Here is a 22488-nt window from a genome sequence, read left to right on the forward strand (position 1 = left end):
TTGACACAGACAGGCAAAGAGGAAAGATGATAGGACTCAATAAAGAGTAGAACTAAGGGCAGAGATCTTGAACAGACTACCCTTGCAGGCCTCAAATGAAATAACCTTGCCAGCACCTTGATACTGGTGCGAGGTAGAAAACTGAGGGTATCCATCTGTACATTCACCTTGTAATATGAGTTTCCAGACTGATCTCTGGACAATCTAAAGAATATCTGAATTGCCTTTTGTCAGACCTTGTAGGTTCCGAAAACCAGAAAGAAGTGTTGCAGGCAAAGACTCCAGCATTATCGATCAGAGATCAATTTGATTGGAAATAAGCAAAGTGTCACCAACAATTGGATTCACCTGCTGTACATATCAGCTATTCGCATAAAAAGCATGACATGTTCTAATATTAACCCTGCATATAGGAACATAGAGATCATTGGAATTTCTTCAACAAATGCTTTCATTGATTACATGACACACCCAATAAATTCAGTACTAACAAAAAATAGGTGTATTCCAAAGATGAGAACAAGCAGTGTTGGTGGGGATGTGAAGAGAAAGAAACTCTTATCTACTGCTAGTGGGAATGCCATCTACTCCAACCTTTATGAAAAGTGATATGGAGATTCCTCCAAAAATAGGAAAGTGAAATTCCATATGATCCAGCTATACCTCTCCTAGGAATATACCCTAGGAACACAAAAATACAATACAAAAATCCCTTCCTCACATCTATATTCATTGCAGCACTATTTACAATAGCCAGACTCTGGAAACAACCAAGATGCCCTTCAACAGATGAATGGCTAAAGAAACTGTGGTACATATATACAATGGAATATTATACAGCCGTCAGGAGATGAAGTCATGAAATTTTCCTATACATGGATGTACAAGGAATCTATTATGCTGAGTGAAATAAGTCAGAGAGAGATAGACACAGAATAGTCTCACTCACCTATGGGTTTTAAGAAAAATGAAAGACATTCTTGCAATAATTTTCAGAGAAAAAAGAGAGGAGGGTTGGAAGGTCTAGCTCACTACATGAAGCTCACCACGAAGACTGATGAGTGCAGTTAGAGAAATAACTACATTGAGAACTATCATAACAATGTGAATAAATGAGGGAAGTAGAAAGCCTGTCTAGAGTATAGGTGGGGGTGGGGTGGGGAGGAAGGAGATTTGGGACATTGGTGATGGGAATGTTGCACTGGTGAAGGAGATTTATGACTGAATCCCAACCACAATCATGTTTATAATCAAGGTGTTTAAATAAAAATATTAATTAAAATAGGTGTATTCTTTGTGTGTCAGCAGAAATTACTGTTAACATCAAAATTATATCCTTTTATTCATCTTTATATTAATAGTGAGCTAATGTCTGAAAGGACACATTTTTCTACACCATAAACTAAAAATTATTTTCATATTTGCATTGATGAAAAATAAAATCATCGTGGATAGGGTGATACAAGAGCAGGTAGGGCACTGCCTTGCACATGGCCAACATGGGTTCAATTCCCACATGCCTACCTGATCCTACCAGGAGTGATCCCTGAGACAAGAGATAAGAGTAAGCCCTGAACATCAAAGGGTATGTCCCCACCAAATAAAATTATTGTTAAATTTTTAAACGACATCAAACATAATAAAAGGGGAATATATTTTAGGTATCTATTTGATTTATTTCTTTTATTCACTCCAACAGCTTAATATTAATGGCTGCTCTTAGGTTAGCCCAAAAAAGTCCATGTTTGCTCTTCTCCTTCGGCCATTCCAAATAAGTTCTTCGTGCCATCAGAGTTTTGAGTTTGTGATAACTACTGGAAATAGAATATTGTGGAATAGGCTCTAGCAAGATCAGGATTAAGTTGTCAGATCCTTCATGAAAGAGATTGTGATGGGCAAAGTAGAGCTCATAATGGCACCACTCGCTCTGGACAAAGTATGGAGACAAAACAAAGATGGACTTGTAGCTCTTCTCTATGAAGTTGATGATGTTTTCCACAATGCTCTTGCCTGGAACAAAATTGCGCTCATGAAGACAAACCTGGATATCTTCTTTCTCCAAGTTTGGTAGCAATTCATTCTTCACCCAGGCAGAATCATGCTCACTGTAGGAAATAAAAGCATGGAACTGGAGATTTCTTTGCAGCTCTTCCAAGTGTATATTCCTAGCTCTGTGCCGGGTCTGGGTCCACTGGAATACCATCCTGAGGTACCAGGGCACATCAAAATAGACACAGAGGATGGTCATGGCAATGGCCACCACAAGCATTATGCCCACAATGGTGGCCATCAGCAGAGCTGGGTTGCAGGAGAGTTGAGACACATGAAAGTCCTTGAGTGGAGTTCCCTTGGAACTTTCTGGATAGTCACACTTGTAGGAATCTGGCCAGCCCTCTACCACTGTCCTTGATGCTTGGTCTACCCTTTGGATAAATTCTCTTAGCTCACATGTACATTGGAATGGATTGTTCCCAGCTTTAATTGACCTGATCTTTGGGCAGGTCTGGAAGAAATCAGCTGCTGGTTTGGAAATGGAATTAGAGTCAATGGTCAGTACAGAAAGACTGCTAAAGGTACCACATCCGGGCAAGATGGTTAAAGCATTGGAAGCCACATTGAGTTCTTCCAAAGCTTCCAGATTATTGACATCATTTGGGATGCTCCTTATTCTGTTCTTGTGAAGATCAAGAACCTTGATGTTGAGAGGCAAACATCTGAAAATAGAGTCAGTGAGCATATTTGAAGACAAATTTAAACTTAATAAACTCTCAGCCCAAAAACAATTTCCTTCCTTTTTATCATATCTGAGAGAATTCTGGCTAATATCTAACTGTTGTAAAGATTTCATCGTCTTGGTAATATGAATTATATTTGCAAGTTCTTTCAACTGATTCATTTGTAAAATAAGTATCTCTAACTTTACCAAGTTTTCACAATTTTTAAAAACTGTATCTGTTAAGAGGTTATTGGAAAAATCCAAATATCGAAATGGACTAGATTGGGATGGGCAAAGCATATGGAACATGCGTGTGGAAGACACTGTAAGTTTTGGGATGTTCATATTTGAAAAGATTGTATAGACAACATTTTGTGGAAATGTAAATGAATAACTGACAAGTTGATGTACAGACATGGCCTTCAATGAAGTATTAGAGTAATTAAACTCTCTAAAGTTAATTTTGCCTTGAAGAGTCACATTTGTAATTGAGAAATACTCTATGCTTGTAGGCCAAACCGATTGAAGGATTATGAAGAAACAATCCCAAGTCGTTTCAATATTATTTAAAGTGAGACTTGCTATCTTTGAATTTTTTTTAAGTGCCAACAGAACATTCTGGAAAGAACATCTATTATCGACTGTCACACCTTTCATGTTAGAGAGTTCAAGACTTACTGCCTTGCTGATAGATACATCCAAGTTAAAATGGAAGTCCTTTTCTGTGGGAAAAACAATATGTAGACTCTCTGTGTTCATGTATTGAAGGCTTTCAGGATCCTCTTTCTCTCCATAGGTTTCTCCTAAGACCAGTAACATTTTTTTGATGTTCAAATGAGCAATTGGCAATATAACAGATTTTTGTAACTGTGAGGCACTCAACCCCAGAAATTCTAACTGGGTCATGCTGCCAAATTCTTTGCATATGGGTAGGGTATCAAATGCATTGAATGAGAGATCTAAGTGCTTGAGGTTCACCATGGGGTGGCAATAAATCTTTTTCAACTTGTTGTGAGATAAATCCAAGTATTCTAATTCCTGGTTGAACTTGAGAACACTGACATTAAGATACTGGATTCTATTATGAGAAATTATCAAGACCTTCAGCTTTGAGAGTGGTAGGATGTCAGAAGTCTGAAGCTCTGATATAGAGTTTTGTGATAAATCTAAGATTGTTGTCTCCATGGATAGATCCTTGGGAACATGGTCAAGACCTGTTTTTGACCTGTTAGTTAAAACTTCACTTTCATCAGATAAGTGAATTTTGATCTTGAATATTAATATGATGATGATGATGGCAAGATGGAAAATCTTAGATGTAGCTTTAGTCATTTTGTAACACTGACATTTCTAAGTGGAAGGGTTAAGGCAACTGATTATCTTCCGATCTTCTTGATATGGATGCAAATCCTAGGATTGGAAACATTTTATTAAATAAAATAAACATTAAATTAAATTTAATTTGAAAAATAAAATAAATAAATAAAATAAACATTTTATTAAACAATCAAATTATTCATTTAGTTAGATAAAGAATTTAAAGTAAGCATTAAATAAAATAGACACTTTATTAAAGAAATTATTCATTTAATTAGATAAATGATTAAAATTAAGCATTAAGTTAAATACTTATTAAATAAAATAAACATTTTATTAAAAAACATTAATGACATTTAATTTATTTTTACTAGAAATTAAGCCAAGACTATAATCTGGGTCACACATTCAAGGAAATACGCATATTGATAGGCATTTAATAAAATTAATTAAGATTTTTCTTTGATTGTTTTGGCAGCCCAAAGCTGCCCAAGGCTCTTTCCTGGCTCAGAGATTGAAACCAGTCAGCTGCACACAAGGTAAGACCCTTAACTGCTGTACTATCGCTTCAGCTCCATATCAAATGAATTGCTACAATAGGTTGAGTGATGGGTTTAGTGGTGTATCTTTAATATCTATGTTAACTTCTAGAAATGGCAACTATTAAGAATATTTTTGGCTAGGAGCCGGGAGTCTAGCAGGAGGAGGTCTGGCAGGCCCCCCGCCATGCTGGAGGCCTGCTTGACCAGGCCTAGTGGGGGTGCGGGACTTGGGTAACCCTAGCATCCCTCTACCGCCTTGCTCCAGATCTCCAAGGCTTTCCCGGCCACATGCCTGGGCAAGCCGGTGAGTTGGGTCCCTTGGTGGAGCTTGAAGGTACCCTAGGCCTTCCCCCATTATCCATTCAGCTCCTTAGGGAGGGTCTGGGTGGGGCTCTGAACTTCTGGCCTCCCAGCTTCTTGAAGTCACTGGTAATCTCTGTCCAGTCTATATTTTCAGAATCGCGAGGGGGCAATAGCCCCCGCGCACACAAGAAACATTAATAGTACTCACACAAGAAACATTAATAGTACTCACTATCATTGAATTATGTTTTTATGTATGCAGAATGTCCATTTTGTACTCTGTCCTTTTGCATACCCCTTCATAAGTTCATATTTCTCTTTAACTTCTTTAATTCCTATCATCATTACTCCTCATTTACCCTTTCTAACTTAAGTACTGTAGAGTCCTAAGTCACAGACCAAAGTGGTGTCCTGGAGTTAACACCCACTCAACTATTTTAAAAGGCATAAAAAAGACACATATGTTTTCAACATTTTATGTTGTTTTCTTTGACGTCTATAAACTTTTGCTGAATATTTTCTTATACAGTGATGATCCCCCCCCCATGTTTTTTATCTTCTCTTTGTGAACTGCTCAATATGGAATTTGGTGTGAAAGAATCCCTCAGTTTAATACTTATGTTTGAACCAAGTCATGGGTCTTGTTGGAAATATTCTTACGCCCCCATATATCTGATAGCACCACGTGGCTTTATTTCTTGTTTGCTTAGGCACACTAAAATGGGAAAATACTATACATACCAATAGGTTCTTATCTAATAGAGATGGGAACACACAAATCTTGTAGTGCAATGAGACCTTACACCCTGAACATTGACATAAAGACCAGACACAGGCCTCAGAAGAATGGGCATTCTCCATTCACCCCTTGATCTACAGAAGACATTTACAAAACATCCAAGGTTGTATATAACATCACCTGGTGGCATTCCTGTACCAGGGAAGACCCTACAGCTGCTCTGACATCTATCTACTCAAAAGAAACACCCCTTAACACTGAGAAGACAACAAGAACAATGACCTGCTTACTGGACAGGGCTTGCTGTATTGCCCCTTAATTGTGATGTTTGTCTATAACATCACCTGGAAGCAATCCTCTACCACGGAAGACCCTACCACTGCTCAGACATCGTCCTGCTCAAAAGAGACTTCCCTTAACACTGAGAAGACTTAACAGCAACAACCTGCTTACAGGAAAGGGCTTCCTGTATTGCCCTTTCATGGTGAGGTAAAACGAGAAGACACTCCACATCATGACTTCAATGTAGGACATGCAGATTCCATAATCTTTAATACAGAAACATGATACCAACAACAGAGACTGTGTGAAAAGTGTGTTGGCACTATGGACAATGTCTTGGATCAGACGATAACTTGCCTGAAGCCTAGAGCTGGTCTTATGCCAGGAAACTTCAGGGGTAGGATCTCTTTGTATTTAGGCCAAGGTTATTCCTTTCCATGCCTCTCATATTTTGGTGGGCCTATGCAAACAACAATTGCCACTCTAACAACGTTTTTACTGTGCTCCTTTGACTCTAATCCTTAAAACGCACCCACTTAAAATTTGAGGTTAACTTAAGCTAATATTCATGTACATGGAAATGTAAAAAATACTATGCCTCTAATGTTAAAGGAGTTACATAAGTTTGATGGCTTTAGATTGCCTTGTGTGCTGTTAAGAAATATTATAATGTGCTACAATCTGGGGACTCAAGGGACAAAATAATCGCACATGGATTTTGTTTTATTTTATCTTAACGTTCTTTGGCTGAAATTTCAAAGTTAAGATATCAGCAAGGGGACTTCTTCTGAGAATTATGTTATGGGTGATTGTCCTTCCACTGTAACTTTACCTTGTTCTCTTTCTTTGCATCTTTTGTTCTCACAATTCAAAATAAAAAAATTTTAAAAAAAGAATATTTTTTGAAAAAGCATCTCTAAAGAGATTAAGAATTTGGGGATCAAGAGATCATCCTAAATAATGCAGGTGGTCTCCAAATCCAATAATAAGTGTTTGTATTTGTTTGTTTGTTTGTTTTTGGGGTCACACCTGGTGGTGCTCAGGGGTTAAGCCTGGCTCTGCACTCAGAAATCACTCCTGGCAGGCACAATGGACCATATGGGATGCTGGGGATCAAACCCAGGTTCGTCGCAGATTGGCCGCGTGCAAGGCACACACCCTACTGCTGTGCTACTTCTTCAGCCCAATAAGTGTCCTTAATAAGAGAAGAAACAGAGTGGTCTATGACTGGACAGGAGAAAGAACAAGAGTCACAGAAAAGATCAAATGAAGATGGGGAACACAGCCACAAGACAAGGAATACCAAGAGCCTCTAGAAGCTGAAAGAAGCTCTAGAGAGTGCGATTTGGGACTTGAAGTGTCTAGACTATGACACAATAAACTACTATTTTAAGTTCTCAAATTTTATAGTCATTGGTTACAGTGACACAGAAACACATTTGTGGGGGTTGCTTATTTGTTTTGCTTTGGTTTTGGCTCAGATACTATTTCAGAAGTGAGCTCTGGCATGGCTCATAGGACTTATATGGTGTTGGGGATTTGAACCATGTTCATCAGATGGCAAGCAAGCACCTTACAACCTGTACCATATCTTCAGTTCCTAAAAATGATTTTACCTTTACACAGAAAGTCACCTGGCTTCAGCCTTCCAAGATCATTAAAATTCAAGTGAAAGGGCCAAAGAGATAGCACAGCAGATAAGGTGCTTGCCTTGCATGTGGTCTATCCTAGTTCAAGACCCAGCCCACCATATAGTTTCTGAAGCCACACTAGGAGTGATCCCAGAGTACAGAGCCAAGAGTAAGCCCCATGCAGGTCCCAAAACCAAAGTAACAACATAAACCAAACTCAAAACAACCAAAAAAAAACAACAACAACAACAACAATCAAAAAACTCAATCCAAGATTCACAATAAAGTACCTGATATTTTTTTGATGTGTGTGGGGCACACCCACAGACATTTAAGGGTTATTCCTAGTTTTGTACTTATAAATTACTCCTGGCAGGTTCTGAAGATGACATGGGATGCCAGAGATCAAATCCTGGGTGAGCCTTGTGCAAGGTAAATGACCTACCAATTGTGCTATCACACCAGCTTTGGGTACCTGATATTTTTGACATGCCTCTCCCCATGATCAACATGACTATCTTGAGAATTCCCCTTCATGCAAAGTTAAAGTAAAAGTAAAAAGCATACTTATTCCTAAACCCCCATCTCTTCTTGCTGGGCTCTTTCTGCCTTCTAAACAACTTCAGAGTTATTAGAAGAAAGATCCAAAGAACGAGATCAGCTGTTATTAGGCAAAGTACATGAGTGTGAACAGTGAGACAAAAGGCAGACATGGACTGCTTACAGGGACATGAGAGCCTGGCTCATACAAGACTGAGAGGCATGAATGTAAGGAGCATGGTGAATGAGTCCACAGTCAATGCCTCTGCAGAGTGTTTAAAACCCAGTAAACTTGGTCACAATTGTTTAAAGCATAGCAAACAAAAAAACTTGAGTGCTTGAAACATAGTGAATCCAGGGACATTAGTGCTTTAATTTTAGGTACTTTGGGACCTTTACATTTTAGAAACCAAATTTGCTAAAAACAATGATAAATCAATATTGCTTATTTAAGTCCTCAGTAATGACCATCTCTAACTCATATATGAGAATCTCAAAACCATTTTATTCATAAATTTTATTTATAAAACCATTTTAATAATAAAAATATTCATTAGCTAAGAAACTAATAAAAATTTTCTGGGGCCAGAGAGATAGCATGGAGGTAAGGCATTTGCCTTTCATGCAGAAGGATGATGGTTCGAATCCCAGCATCCCATATGGTTCCCTGTGCCTGCCAGAAGCAATTTCTGAGCATAGAGCCAGGAGAAACCCTTGAGCACTGCTGGGTGTGACCCAAAAACCAAAAAAAAAAAAAAAAAGAGAGAGAGAGAAACTAATAATTCTTTTTATATATTTAAAGAATATATTAGTATTTTGGGGGAGTCATACCCGGTGGCACTCAGTGGTTACTTCTGGCTCTGTGCTCAGAGAGTACATGACAGGCATGGGGGACTATATGGAATGCTGGGATTTGGACCACCATTGTCCTGAATCAGCTTTGTGCAAGGCAAATGCCCTACCACTGTGCTATCTTTTCGGCCCCTATATATTAGTATTTTATTTTAATATTGATGTATTATTTAAGACCAATTAATAGAGATGCGAGAAATTAATTTATTTTAATAATGTTAAATAAAGAGATACCATTTTATTTAATATTAATTCAATAATATACTAAATTAAGTTAAATAATAGTATAATTTAATTTAATGTTGATGTCTATTTATACTTTTAATAATATAAACTTACCGGCATTCCAATCTGCTATTGGAATGAATGAAATACTTCTAAGTTTATGTCCATTTTCATGCTTTTACTTTCTTTGATACAGCTGGATTCACTTTGCAGGTTTCAGGGCAACAAATCAGGACTACTGGGTCATCTTCGCACCATCAGTCTGGCCCATTAAATTTAGCCCCACAATTACATATTGAGAATCTTCTCTCTATCAGGCTGTCAACCACAGCTGGAAAGGATTGGATGAGTTCACAAGCTTCAGTGTTTTGGTTTCTAAGTGGTTTTGAGAACTTTAGCTTCTTGTAAAGACACACTTTCAACTCCTTTGATCACATTAAGTATAGGCAGGGAAAGATTTTCAAAAACTCCAGTGCCATCTCCTTAATAGAGAACAGTTTCATTGATCTAAGGAAAGAGAAAAGACTTACTCCTGAGGTCAGCCACAAGGGAACACTGGAATAAACCTGCCCATGAAAAGAGAGTAAGTGTTGGGCTGGAGAGCGATCTCCAGGGGCTGAAGGATGCTTTATGTGCAGGAGGCCTGGGTGCTGTCCTCAGCAATACCTGGGCCTCTGAACACACCCAAACATACAGCCAAGAAAGAGAATCCTCCAGTTACTAAATAAATAAATAAACAAATTCAGAAAGAAATTTGTCTTTGTGAAAAGACATTGATGGCTCAAGTAAGCATTTCCCAGTGCAAATACAACTCTTGAAAGAAAATCATGCTTTCAAGAAAAAATAATGAGTGTGAGAGAGAAAGGAGAGAGAAAAAAAAAGGGGGAGAGAGGAGACCAAGAGAGAAGGAAAGCGAAAGATAGAGAAGGAAAAGGAGAGAAGGAAGGAGGGATAGAGGGTAGGAGGGAGGGAAAAAGAGAAAGAGCCAACAAGGGAAGAGAAAGCCAATAAACAAGTACTGGGGCTGGAGCAACAACAGCACAGCTAGCAGGGCTATTGCCTTGCACATGTGGCGGATCCAGGTTCCCTAAACCTGCCAGGAGTAATCCCTGAGCACCACCACGTGTGGTCCTCCCTTCCCCCCCAAAAAAACAAGAAACAAATAAACAAATGCTAGTCCAACACATGCAGTAGACAGAACTAAATAATTTTGAAAAACACCTAGGGTTTTATCATAGGGACTTTTGGAAATTTTTTGCACCCCGTAGCTAACCACACCACTGTTTTTTAAATAAAATAAAGATATTGCTTACCAGGACAAATTTCCCATCTATCCTCCTCGCAGTTTGTAGGAAATTCAAGTACTACTTTGAACATTTATGACCTGCTGACTGTAGGAAATTCAAGTACTTCCTTTAACATTTACAGCACTCTATGCTGCAAGTTAGGAAAGGAAGCTCTTTTCTGCCACCTACTGAATTCTGTTGAAATTACTTTAGTAACTAATTGTAAATCTATTTTCTCTTATAAAGAGGTGAAAAAAGTGTTGGCTACATTGACAGGTTTAGGGGTTGGAGAGATAGTATACACTTGCCTTGCTCACAGCCAACCTAGGTTCGATTCCCTGGCATCCCACAGATTGAGCACCACCAGGAGCAAGCATAAATTCAAGAGTAAGTCCCAGAGCTGCCAAAAGAAAAACAGCAATAATAGAAGTTTATGGGTTCAAAATAATACCTCTAATCTGCTTCTCATGGCAGTTCACTGCTGTCTACACTGGCACAGTAAAGGAGGTAATGTTCAGGAATGGCAGATCTTTTTTTTTTTTTTTTTTTTTTTTTTTTGTGGTTTTTGGGTCACACCCGGTAGTGCTCAGGGGTTATTCCTGGCTCCAGGCTCAGAAATTGCTCCTGGCAGGCACAGGGGACCATATGGGATGCCGGGATTCGAACCGATGACCTCCTGCATGAAAGGCAAACACCGTACCTCCATGCTATCTCTCCGGCCCCAGGAATGACAGATCTTTCTGGGAGGATTTCTGAAGGCTTGTTGTTGTGGTTGTTGTTTTCGGTCATACCCAGAGGCTCTCAAGGGTTACTTCTGGCTCTGCACTCAGAAATCAATCCTGGAAGGCTTAGGGGACGATATGGGATGCCGGGAATCGAACCCAGGTCCATCCCAGGTTGGCCATATGCAAGGCAAACGCCCTACTGCTGTGCTATCTCTCCGGCCCCTATTTCTGAATGTTTTTTACCAGTATGTGGCCATGCTGGTGGGTTTGGTGTTTATTTGTTTGCTTTCAGATTTAGGAGCTACTTCGGGTGGTGCTTAGAATCTACTCCTGGCTCTATGTTCAAAGGCCAGGAATCCAACTCAGGACTCCCACATGCACAGCATGGGCTCTGAGCCCTTGGAACCATCCCCTGCCTTCTCACCAGCAAGTTTTCATTAAGTGTTCCCAGTGGGACACATACTGGTTTCAGCTCTGAAAAGAGACAGTCCATAAGACATGAGGGTCCTCCAGGAGCTTATATTTTAGCAGAGAAAAAGTAAACAAACACAAAAGAACTTCAAATCAAGGAAGTAAGAGACAGAGTGAGCAATGCTCCCTTAGCATCCCGATGACATTTTTGTTTTGTTTTGTTTTGTTTTGTTTTGTTTTGTTTTTGAGTCACACCCAGCAGTGCTCAGGGGTTACTCCTGGCTGTCTGCTCAGAAATAGCTCCTGGCAGGCACGGGGGACCATATAAGACACCAGATTCGAACCAACCACCTTTGGTCCTGGATCAGCTGCTTGCAAGGCAAACGCCGCTGTGCTATCTCTCCGCCCCCCCCCCCCCCCATGACATTTGAGCTGAGACAGGAACAAGAAAAGCTCAGCTCCGGAGACAAAGAGGTCTTTGCAGAGGTAGGGGCAGAGGGACCTGAGGAGGAATCAATGAGATGCATCCAGAAAACAGCCAGAGGTGATTGTGGCTGAAGTGGTGACTTTAGGTGGGGATTGGTGCAAAGCACAGAGGAAGTGGAGAGGAAATAGGTGCAAAGGTCAGAGTTCAGGTCTTTAGAGAAGAAAGGCAGACATTTGTCACCTTTTTATGACAGTTGATATGCTGCAGAGATCAGCCTTTGTTCTAATTGGAAAAGGAGGCCATTGTCAGGGCTTAAGCTGCGAATGGCGTCCTATAATTTGTCCTCAACAATCACATAGGGGTCTCCTGGAAATGGGTGATAAGGGTGATAGTTACTCATCTTTTTCTGCAATTTCCCACTAAATCCAGACTGGCCGTATCTAAAATTTCTTTTTCAATTGTAGCCTTTTCATAGTCATATTGCCTAAGGCATTTGCCTTGCAAGCGAGTGCATAGTCGCTTGAGATCCCTGGTGCCACAGTGGCACCCAATACCATTCTGCTGACTGTGCTGTTTGCTCAACAGCTCTACTATTTCCAGCCCCATTATAGCCAGGCGTGTGTAAGCACCTCAGAAAGGAGTGTGACCTGCAATAAGGGCAGCAACCGAAAATACATGTAGGCACCCTGACCCCAAAGTGCAACCTTTTGCAAGCAGTGCAGGGATTCCCACCAGCATCACCCTCATCACTTATGTTTCTCCACAAAAAGCATTTGCCTGAGCCAGAGAGAGAGCACAGTGCTGACCCAGATGGACCTGGGTTCGATTCTCAGCATCCCATATGGTCCCCTGAACCTGCCAGGAGTGATTTCTGAGCACAGAGCCAGGAGTAATCCTTGAGCACTACCGAATGTAACCATAAAAGGCATTTGTAACCCCCTCCCCCAACTTCCTATCTTACCTGGAATGGAGGGGTCTAATTGGTAACAAAGGGGTTACCTCAGGGAGAGAGCTGAACAGAAGGAGCAGGAAGAGCAGCGTGGAGAGAATGAGAGACAGGTTGGGTGCAGAGAAGCTGCTTAGCTTAGAAGCCATGTAAGATATGCACATGGTGGTTAGGGCCTTATAATAAAGCTGCATGTCTCCTGACTTCTACTGACTGACTGTGGATCATTTCTTTGTCATCACCCTCATACCTACAGACCTGCCGTCGGGGCTAAAGGCTCCATCCATACATCTGCAGTGCCAGGACTTTATATTTAATATTTAATACAACAGGTATTTGCCCTGATGAGCAGTGCTTCAGGCAACACAACTAAGATGGGGCTGGGACTGAAATTCAGGATTCGTATGTGAAATTCCAGATTCGATCCCTGGCACTCCATGGTCCCCCATTTAAGCACCTACCCAGAAGGGGCTCAAGCACCATTGTGGCCACAAAAATAAGGAGCACAAATCTCAGTGAGCTCTATGGTTGTGTGCAAGTACCATGACTAGAGGTGCAGTCTCCAATGAGCACCACAGAGAAATGTGTGAGCAAGGTGGGTAGATATGGATGCAGGCACAGAGATATCATCAACAGCAAAGGAAAGAAGGGGAGGGGCAAATAAAATCAACCAATCACTGCAGCATTTACTACTTTTGTCAGCTTGAAGGCATTAGAGAAAAATCTAAGGTAATTAGAAAAGTCTTATTTAATCATGGGTTACAAATAAGCTTGGCTCTTCGTTTCCTGAGCAAACAGATAAATCCATTTCTTTAACTTCAAGAGACTATGATGAAAGTCTGCACTTTACATCACTGCCTTGATTCCCTCCCTCACTAATCACTTTTATGTGTAGCAGGATCCTAACTAACTAAGTTATGGTACTCAGGTGAGAATAGAACAATCTATAGCTTGTCTTATTTTTTTCCTGAACTACTCAATTGAACAGAATGGCAATGTCTACCCAGAAGACAATGAGGCACCAGAAGACACTCAGTACCATCGCATACAGTTCAGTGTTAAATTATCCTTGAACTCTGAACTCCTGCTAATACAGAAACCATGCAGGGAATTCTAATGCTGGCATCCCATATGGTCCTCTGAGCCTGCCAGGAGTGATTTCTGAGTGCAGAGCCAGGAGTAACCCCTGAATGCCACCAGGTGTGATCCACACCCCCCAAAAGAAAAAGAAACCATGCAGGAGAGAGAAATAAGAAAGGTCTATGAATAACTGAACATTTTACTCAAATGAGACTGATTTCATTTAAAAAATTAATTTATGGGGCTGGAGCAATAGCACAGTGGTCGCATTTTGCCTTGCATGCAGACAACCAGGAATGGACCTGAGTTCAATCCCCAGCATCCAATATGGTTCTTAGAGCCTACTAGGAGTGATTTCTGAGTGCAGAGCCAAGAGTAACCCCTGAGAGCTGCTGGTGTGGTCCAAAAACCAATAAAATAAAATAAAGTAAAATAAAATAAAAAATAAATTTAATAAATAAGTCCATGTCCATATTTTAAATATTTAATATGCTACTAGTTCTTTGAGGGGAGGGGATTGAGTCCTAATCTCCAGAAACTATTCACAGTGCTGGGGATGGAACCAGAAGCGGTGGGATACAAAGCAAGCACTTTCATTTTTGTACTATCTCTCTGATTCCAGACTGTTTTCATTTGTTTTTTGGATTCATAGCTGGCAGTGCTCAGTACTTATTACTGGCTCTGTGTTTAGGGATCACTTCTGTGGTGCTAAGGGTGGGCTAAAGATTGAACCTAGATCAGCTGTGTGCAAAACAAGTGCTTTACTGTGCTTTCTTTCCAGCAAGACTATTTATTTGGAACAGGGGATTAATCAAGAAGAGATTAAGCTATCTCTAAAGGGAAATTGGAGTACTGCCTTCATCTTCAGTCAGGTTCAGTTGTAACATTGCTGCCATGAAAAATGTTCCTCAATGTTTGCAAATGTTGCAGAGGTCAAATGCAAATAACATAGGAAACCATACTGTTCACTGGAGTTAAAAAATGGTTTCCAAGTAGAGTTAGCTTTTCCGATTTTTTTAAATAATGTATTTAAACACCATGGTTACAAACATTTTCATAGTTGAGTTTCAGTCATACTTCCTTCACCAGTGTTACTTCCCTGCCACCAATGTCCTCCTTTCCCCTCCTATTCTTGTCTTTGAGACAGCATTCTATTTCACTCTCTAACTTATCATTGTAATGATAGTAGTGTAGTTATTTCTCTAACTGCACTCACTACTCTTTGTGATGGATAGGTCCTTCCAGCCCTCATCTCTATTGTCTCTAGATATTATTACTATACATACTCTTTTATTTTTCTTAAATCCCACAGATGAGTGAGACTCTTCTGTGTCTATCTCTCTCCCTCTGTCTTATTTCATTCATCATCCATGTATAGGAAAATTTCATGACTTCATTTTTCCTGATGTCTGTATAATATTCCATTGTGTATATGTACCACAGTTTCTTTAGCCACTCATCTGTTGTCAGGCATCTGGGTTGTTTCCAGATTCTGGCTATTGTAAGTAGAGCTGCAATGAATATAGACATGCAGAGGGCATTTTTGTATTGTGTTTTTGTGTTCCTAGGGTATATTCCTAAGAGTGGTATTGCTAGATCATATGGGAGTTCAATTTCCAGTTTTTTTGAGGAATATCCATATTGTTTCCTGAAAGACTGGACTATATGACATTCCCACCAGCAGTTAATGAGAGTGCTTTCTCCCCACATCTTCCCAAGCACTGATTGTTCCCATTCTTTCTGATGTGTGCCAGTCTCTGTGGTATGAGATGATACCTCAATTTTTTTTTGATTTGCATTTCTCTGATGATTAGTGATGTGGAGCATTTTATCATGTGCCTTTTGGTCATCTGTATTTTTTCTTTGAGGAAATGTCTGTTCATTTCTTCTCCCCATTTTTGATGGGGTTATATAGTTTATCCTGTTAAATTCTGTCAGTACCTTGTATATCTTGGATATTAACCCCTTATCTCATGGGTGATTAGTTTCTCCCATTCTGTGGGTGGCCTTTGTATCATGTTTCCATTGAGATGCAGAAGTTTCTCAGTTTATTTAGTCCCATTTGTTTATCTCTGCTTCCACTTGTTTAGACAGTATTTTCTCCTTAAAGATGCATCTATTCTCAATGTCATAGAGTATTTTGCCTTTATTGTCATCTATATATGTTATGGTTTGGGGTGTGATATCAATGTCTTTAATCCACTTCGATTTGACCTTTATGCATGGTGTTATATGGAGGTCTGAGTACACTTTTTTGCATGTGGCTAACCAGCTGTCCCAACACAACTTGTTGCTCCATTTTGCGTTTTTGCCCCTTTATCAAAGATTAGTTGATTGTCTGAAAAACTCAAGTCTATTTCACTGATCTGAGGGTCTGTCTTTATTCAATACCATGTTGTTTTGATGACTATTGCTTTGTAATACAATTTAAGTTGGGGAAAGTGATGACTCCCTTTCCTATTTTTTTTAAATCTGTATTTCCATATCTCTTTCAGTCTCTAGTGTTAATTTCACATTGAAAACAGCTCTAATGTTAGCCCAGAATAGTCCATGTTTGTTCTTTTCCTTAGGCCATTCCAAATAAGTCCTCTGTGCCATGAGAGATCTCAACTTGTGATACTTGTTAGGAATGCAGTCCTGAAGAATGGGCTCCAGCAAGATCAGGATTAAGTTGTCAGATCCTTCATGAAAAAGATTGTGATGAGCAAAGTAGAGCTCATAATGGCACCACTCGCTCTGGACAAAGTGTGGAGACAAAACAAAGATGGACTTGTAGCTCTTCTCTATGCAGTTGATGATGTTTTCCACAATGCTCTTGCCTGGAACAAAATTGCGCTCATGAAGACAAACCTGGATATCTTCTTTCTCCAAGTTTGGTAGCAATTCATTCTTCACCCAGGCAGAATCATGCTCACTGTAGGAAATAAAAGCATGGAACTGGAGATTTCTTTGCAGCTCTTCCAAGTGTATATTCCTAGCTCTGTGCCGGGTCTGGGTCCACTGGAATACCATCCTGAGGTACCAGGGCACATCAAAATAGACACAGAGGATGGTCATGGCAATGGCCACCACAAGCATTATGCCCACAATGGTGGCCATCAGCAGAGCTGGGTTGCAGGAGAGTTGAGACACATGAAAGTCCTTGAGTGGAGTTCCCTTGGAACTTTCTGGATAGTCACACTTGTAGGAATCTGGCCAGCCCTCTACCACTGTCCTTGATGCTTGGTCTACCCTTTGGATAAATTCTCTTAGCTCACATGTACATTGGAATGGGTTGTTCCCAGCTTTAATTGACCTGATCTTTGGGCAGGTCTGGAAGAAATCGGCTGCTGGTTTGGAAATGGAATTAGAGTCAATGGTCAGTACAGAAAGACTGCTAAAGGTACCACATCCGGGCAAGATGGTTAAAGCATTGGAAGCCACATTGAGTTCTTCCAAAGCTTCCAGATTATTGACATCATTTGGGATACTCCTTATTCTGTTCTTGTGAAGATCAAGAACCTTGATGTTGAGAGGCAAACATCTGAAAACAGAGTCAGTGAGCATATTTGAAGACAAATTTAACAGCATAATGCTCCCAACCCAAGTGCAATTTCCATCTTGTCTATTATATTCTATAGAATTCCCACTAACATCCAGTGTTTTTAAAGAGAGCATACCCTTAGTCATGAGTCCTACTTTTAAAAGGCCTTTTAATTTATTCTTTTTCAAGATAAGAGTCTCCAACTTAACTAATGTGTAACAGTTTTGAAAAACACTGTCTGTGAAAACATTATGGGTAAAATTCAAAAATGTGAATGTGCTAGGTACTTTAGGACAAAGCATGTGGATAAAATGTGTATCAGATATGGTGAGACTCATGACATTCATTTCAGAAAACACTGTGTACAATGCTGTCTGGGAGAAAAGGAAAACTCTGTTTGTAACAAGTTCTATTTTCACTGCTTTCAATGCTGTCCGAGGATAAATAATATGTTCTTTACTTATTTTTTCAACTATTGTTAAGTTGTAAATATTTAAATATTCTATAGGTTTGGACCAAAGGAACTCAAATACTCTAACTAAACACTTCCAAGTTATTTCTATATGGGTAATGGTAAAATTCAAAAAGTTTGGACCTCTAGTAAGTTCTGATAAAAATTCCATTAAAACTTGACAGTTGATATCATTCAGTTTAATATTGGTTAGTTGTAAGCACTCTAAAGCCTTAACTGATATGTTGGCTTGAATAGAGAATAAACTATTTGGATGAAAAACAAAATGAAGTGCTTTCGTATTCAAAATTTGAAGACTTTTTCTCTCATTTTCTTTCATATAATAATGTCCCAACTCCAGAAAGAGGCACTCAAGATGCAAAAAAGCAATTGGCATCAGATCTAATTGTAACCTTGAAGCACTCAATCCTAAAAAAGTCAGTTCTGTCAAGTTGCCCAATTCCTCACAGATGGGAGGGGCCTCAAAGTCATTGAATGAGAGATCTAAGTGCTTGAGATTTGGGATGAGATGGCAAGAGATGTTCTTCAACTGATTATGAGACAAATCCAAATATTCCAACTTCCGGTTGAACTTAAAAATACTGAAATCAAGGCACCAGATTTTGTTATGGGAAAGCTTCAAAACTTTCAGTCCTGGAAGATATCTGAGATCAGAGAGGTAGAGTTCAGTTATGTAATTTTGAGACATATCTAAGACTTCCATCTTGGGTGACAAATCCTTTGGAACATGAGTAAGGCCTACTTTGGACATGTCAACCACAAATATATTTTCATTGGAGAACTGAGTTATTACTCCACCTGTGAACGTGGCCAGTAAAACAAAGTTTCTGAAGATCAATTCATTGCCTTTTGTCATGATGTTGAAAAGGATGCCCCATACAGTGTTCACTATTCTTGAGAAGACTTTATATGCTAGAAATAGACAGTTGGGCATTTCAATGTCAGACTATTGCTTTCATACGTCCACTTGCTAGTCACAATCTTCATGAATTCTTGGTTCTCTATCCAAGTCATTTCTGTTCCTGTCATTGAATGTGATATTTTCCCCAGTAAATTTAGACTTTCTCCTCCAAGAATTGTGGAGTGTGTGTCTTAGCCAGTGAGATCCCTGGGTGATCCATTCAGAACTTCCTTTCAATGTAGGCCTCCCTCCTGAAAAGGGAAATGGAAGGTGTCAGAAGGCATAGCAAGAGAAGACACTAAACATAAACAAAAAGTGTTCTCATAATGCAAGAGGTTTCAATATATGAGACTTAGATGGTGATTGCGACCCCCAGAGGGGGACCCCCAACCCATGGGAGTTGTTGGAAAAGGGGGTCGCTAGTTATTTGTAGGTTTCTCGAGCAGCTCCGGTCTTTTGCTGTAACAAAACTGTAAGAAGTTAATAGGAACAGGCTCAGGACAACTTATGCTGATCAAGAGCAAGTTTATTGGGGCGTATATTGCTTATATAGAGAGCTCACAAAGGGGATGTGTCCAGCCTGTCAATCAGGATTGAAACAACGGCTTAATCTAAATAAGGCAAGGTCTAGCAGCATATCTCTAAATTTTTCCGTTGCTTCATCTTAACCGTACATTTTTTTTCTACAGAGCTTAATGGAAATGGGGAGGGGGAGAGAGGGGAGTTAGTGGAGCTTAACAGCAGGAAATGGCCTTGAAGCTGATTGGCTCTTGCGAGTAGTTGCTAGGGTTCAGTAGATGTTACCTCTCTTAGCTTTCCACTTCTCCAGGCCATCTGGTGAAATAATTTTGTGTATATTTAACTTTTGTGGTGGGCTATTTCCTTTGTACCCTGAGCTTGTGTCCAATGGACACGTAGGCAAGACAAAATGGTCTCAAAGACTCCATTTTGCTCTAGGTCCACACAGCTCCCCACAGATCCCCCTTTTCTGTATAGTAAATAGAAGAAGGAGCCATCGGGTGGGGTGCCTGTCTTAGGTTACTTGATGTGCTTCCAATTCTGGGCATGGCATAAAAGACACTGATTTGTTCTGGCCAGAAAGTTTAATTTGTTAAGGTAGCCATGCTGCCTCCAGAGACTGGCATCAAGCTATCCCCGCCTTAAGCACTTCCACAGCTGGGAGCATAGAGAACGAGGGCGGTTAGCCATTGCCTCGAACTCTAAAAAACTCAGAGGTTGGAGTGGTGGATGTTCCATGTTGTCTTCGGGGTCATGTTGGGAAAGATGCTGATAATGGACACTTACAGAGCGTTTGGTAGCCTCATCAATCTAGCTCTTAACAAAACTGATTACCCGCCTGAATGCCCAGGGGCCAAAGGAAACCACCAGTATAAATCCAATGAAGGGCCCTAAAAGCGAGGGCAATAATGTAGATAGCCAGGGGGAAGTGGAGAACCAGTTTTGATACCAGGATTCATCCTTTTCTCTTTGTTTTTGTCTATCCTCCAAACTTTCTTCTACTCTTCTAATGCTATCTTCTACAAGACCTAACTTATCTTTAAAAAAGCAACACTCTTCTTTCAGGGCAGCGCACACTCCTCCCTCCCTCTAAAAGGCAAGATCTAAGCCACGGTGATTTTGGAGAACTACCTCAGCAAGGGAACTGACTGTTTCCTTGAGATGTTTAAGTCCTTGCTTAAGTTCTCGAATATAAGTATCTACGGCACGAGAAAGTTGATTAAAGTTATGTTGGGAGCTAACAAAGGAATAGATTCCTGTGCCGGAGCCAGCGGCGCCCAGCCCAAGCAGCACTGCAATAGTGACTGGGGTGATAGGTTCGCGCTTATAGCGGAGGAGGGAACCCGTAGAGGAAAAAAGCAAATCCTCTTTGGGTCTAATAGAAAGGCAGAGTAATAATAGAACCAAGACTCAATAGTCCTTGTTGTGTAAAAACAAATCAGTAACAAGAATGGGTGTTAAGCCAGTAGAACAAGCAAAATAAGTGGCATTTGGGGAAACAAGGAACTGGGTACGATTTGAGACAATGTAGGTTTGATTACAAGTTTCCAACAATGGTACAGGGGGAAGCATACGCAAGCCCAAAAGGCAGAGTCCAACGCCCACCACCTGTCCCAGAGTAATACCCTGATTGGGGTCAAGGTCCCAGGAAGTGGAGGGTTCAGAGTCGACAAGGATAGGACTGCCAAGGACAGTGACTCCTTCATAGAATAGTGGCTGCGAGGAATAGCAGATCCAGCATTGTTCGTATGCAGGGTCAGTGATGGTGGATGCAGACGCGTTGATCATATTGAAGATCAGCTGCGAGGAAGAGACTGGTCCAGACAGGATGGTGGGCTGGAACATGGCCTGTGAACTGAGAGAAAGTTGGTGCATAGAAGAGGACAGGGTGGGCTTAGGTTTAGGATTGCTGTGAGGAAAAAGGAGAGGATTGGGTCCAATAGCAAGAGGTTTAAAATGGGGAGGTTCCTTTAAAAGCTTGATGGAGAAAAGGAGTCCTGGATTGGTGCCTGACACGTATAAGCGGAGTCCCCAAGTAATTTGGCGTGTCCAGGAATGTTGTCTTCCCACAGGGGTGAAGGAGATGATGAGTGGGTTGCACCAGTGGTAGCAATGGGGAGGCGATGGGCAGGGGCCGCCTTTAACCATGATGAAATCCCAGGAGGAAGATGGATTCCAATCACCATCACCAGTTGTTTCACAACACCATGAGGCGCAAAAATAGTCAGTGCCATAGCCGCACTTGCTACCAAGAGAGCAATCTCTGTGCCCACCAGGGCAAATGTAGATGGGATGGAGGCTTAACTCTGTGCGGGCAGAAGGGTTGTGGCAGCCTGCGAAATGACCTTTGTGACGGCTTATGAAGGCGGTGTTAACTGGTTTGGTTTGGGGCATAAAATGATCAGGTGTACCCCAGCTTTTGCTGGCTCCTAAGGCCAGGGCACAGATATCTACCAGTAGATTAGGCCAGGGGAAGGAAGCGGCAACTTGGGAGGTGTCATTGGGAACGTTGCCAGCTATAATTAACATCGCCAGGTATAATTAAAAATTTGATAAGGGGAGCCTTGAAGGGACACAGGCAGGGTACAAAAATTAATAATCAAAAGGGAAAGGAAAAATGGTGTTTGCCAGGATGTCATCGTCTTGCAAGGCAGGGGTCACCGAATCACCATCCAGCGCAATTAGACAATTGAGTGAGCCAGGTGAGTTAGCAGCTTCTGTGAGGAAAGCAGAAAAATCTTCGGGGGTGCTTTCCCTGGGTGGGTTATATAGCTTAACCAGTCTTTCTGGAAGCCAGTGCGTTTCATTATTGTATGTATTGTGAACACAGGCATGTCCTTTACCCCAAATAAGAACAGGGTGAGAGCCCAGCCAACGGCCGGTATAAACATCTTTCCAAAGAACTTGTTGGAAGTTTGTTTGTGTGGAGAGGTGCCATAACCGATCAGCTGTGGATCAGCCGGCAGTATCCAAAGAAAGAAAATTAAGCACAAAAAGGGCATGATTGAGGAGGAGGCAATATTTGCCTTTGCGAGCGTACAAGGTTTTGCT

General features: G+C 40.7%; 2 protein-coding genes across 2 annotated transcripts; both read right to left on the minus strand.

Moving 5' to 3' along the window:
- Window positions 1–1687: 1687 nt before the first annotated feature.
- TLR1 (toll like receptor 1) lies at window positions 1688–4093 on the minus strand. Its single transcript, XM_049790116.1, has one exon. It carries the CDS (start codon window positions 4046–4048, stop codon window positions 1688–1690), a length of 2361 nt encoding a protein of 786 aa, XP_049646073.1. The 5' UTR covers window positions 4049–4093.
- A 12395-nt stretch (window positions 4094–16488) lies between these two features.
- TLR6 (toll like receptor 6) lies at window positions 16489–18873 on the minus strand. The gene has a single exon (XM_049789822.1). The coding sequence runs from the start codon at window positions 18871–18873 to the stop codon at window positions 16489–16491; it is 2385 nt and encodes a 794-aa protein (XP_049645779.1).
- Between the last annotated feature and the right edge of the window lie 3615 nt (window positions 18874–22488).

The sequence above is a fragment of the Suncus etruscus genome, chromosome 16 (assembly GCF_024139225.1).
Source record: "Suncus etruscus isolate mSunEtr1 chromosome 16, mSunEtr1.pri.cur, whole genome shotgun sequence".
Taxonomy (NCBI): Eukaryota; Metazoa; Chordata; class Mammalia; order Eulipotyphla; family Soricidae; genus Suncus; species Suncus etruscus.

What these genes read in the sequence shown, in the direction of transcription:
- TLR1 (XM_049790116.1), bottom strand. Translation starts at nt 4,048, where the DNA reads ATGACTAAAGCTACATCTAAGATTTTCCATCTTGCCATCATCATCATC.
- TLR6 (XM_049789822.1), bottom strand. Translation starts at nt 18,873, where the DNA reads ATGACAAAAGGCAATGAATTGATCTTCAGAAACTTTGTTTTACTGGCC.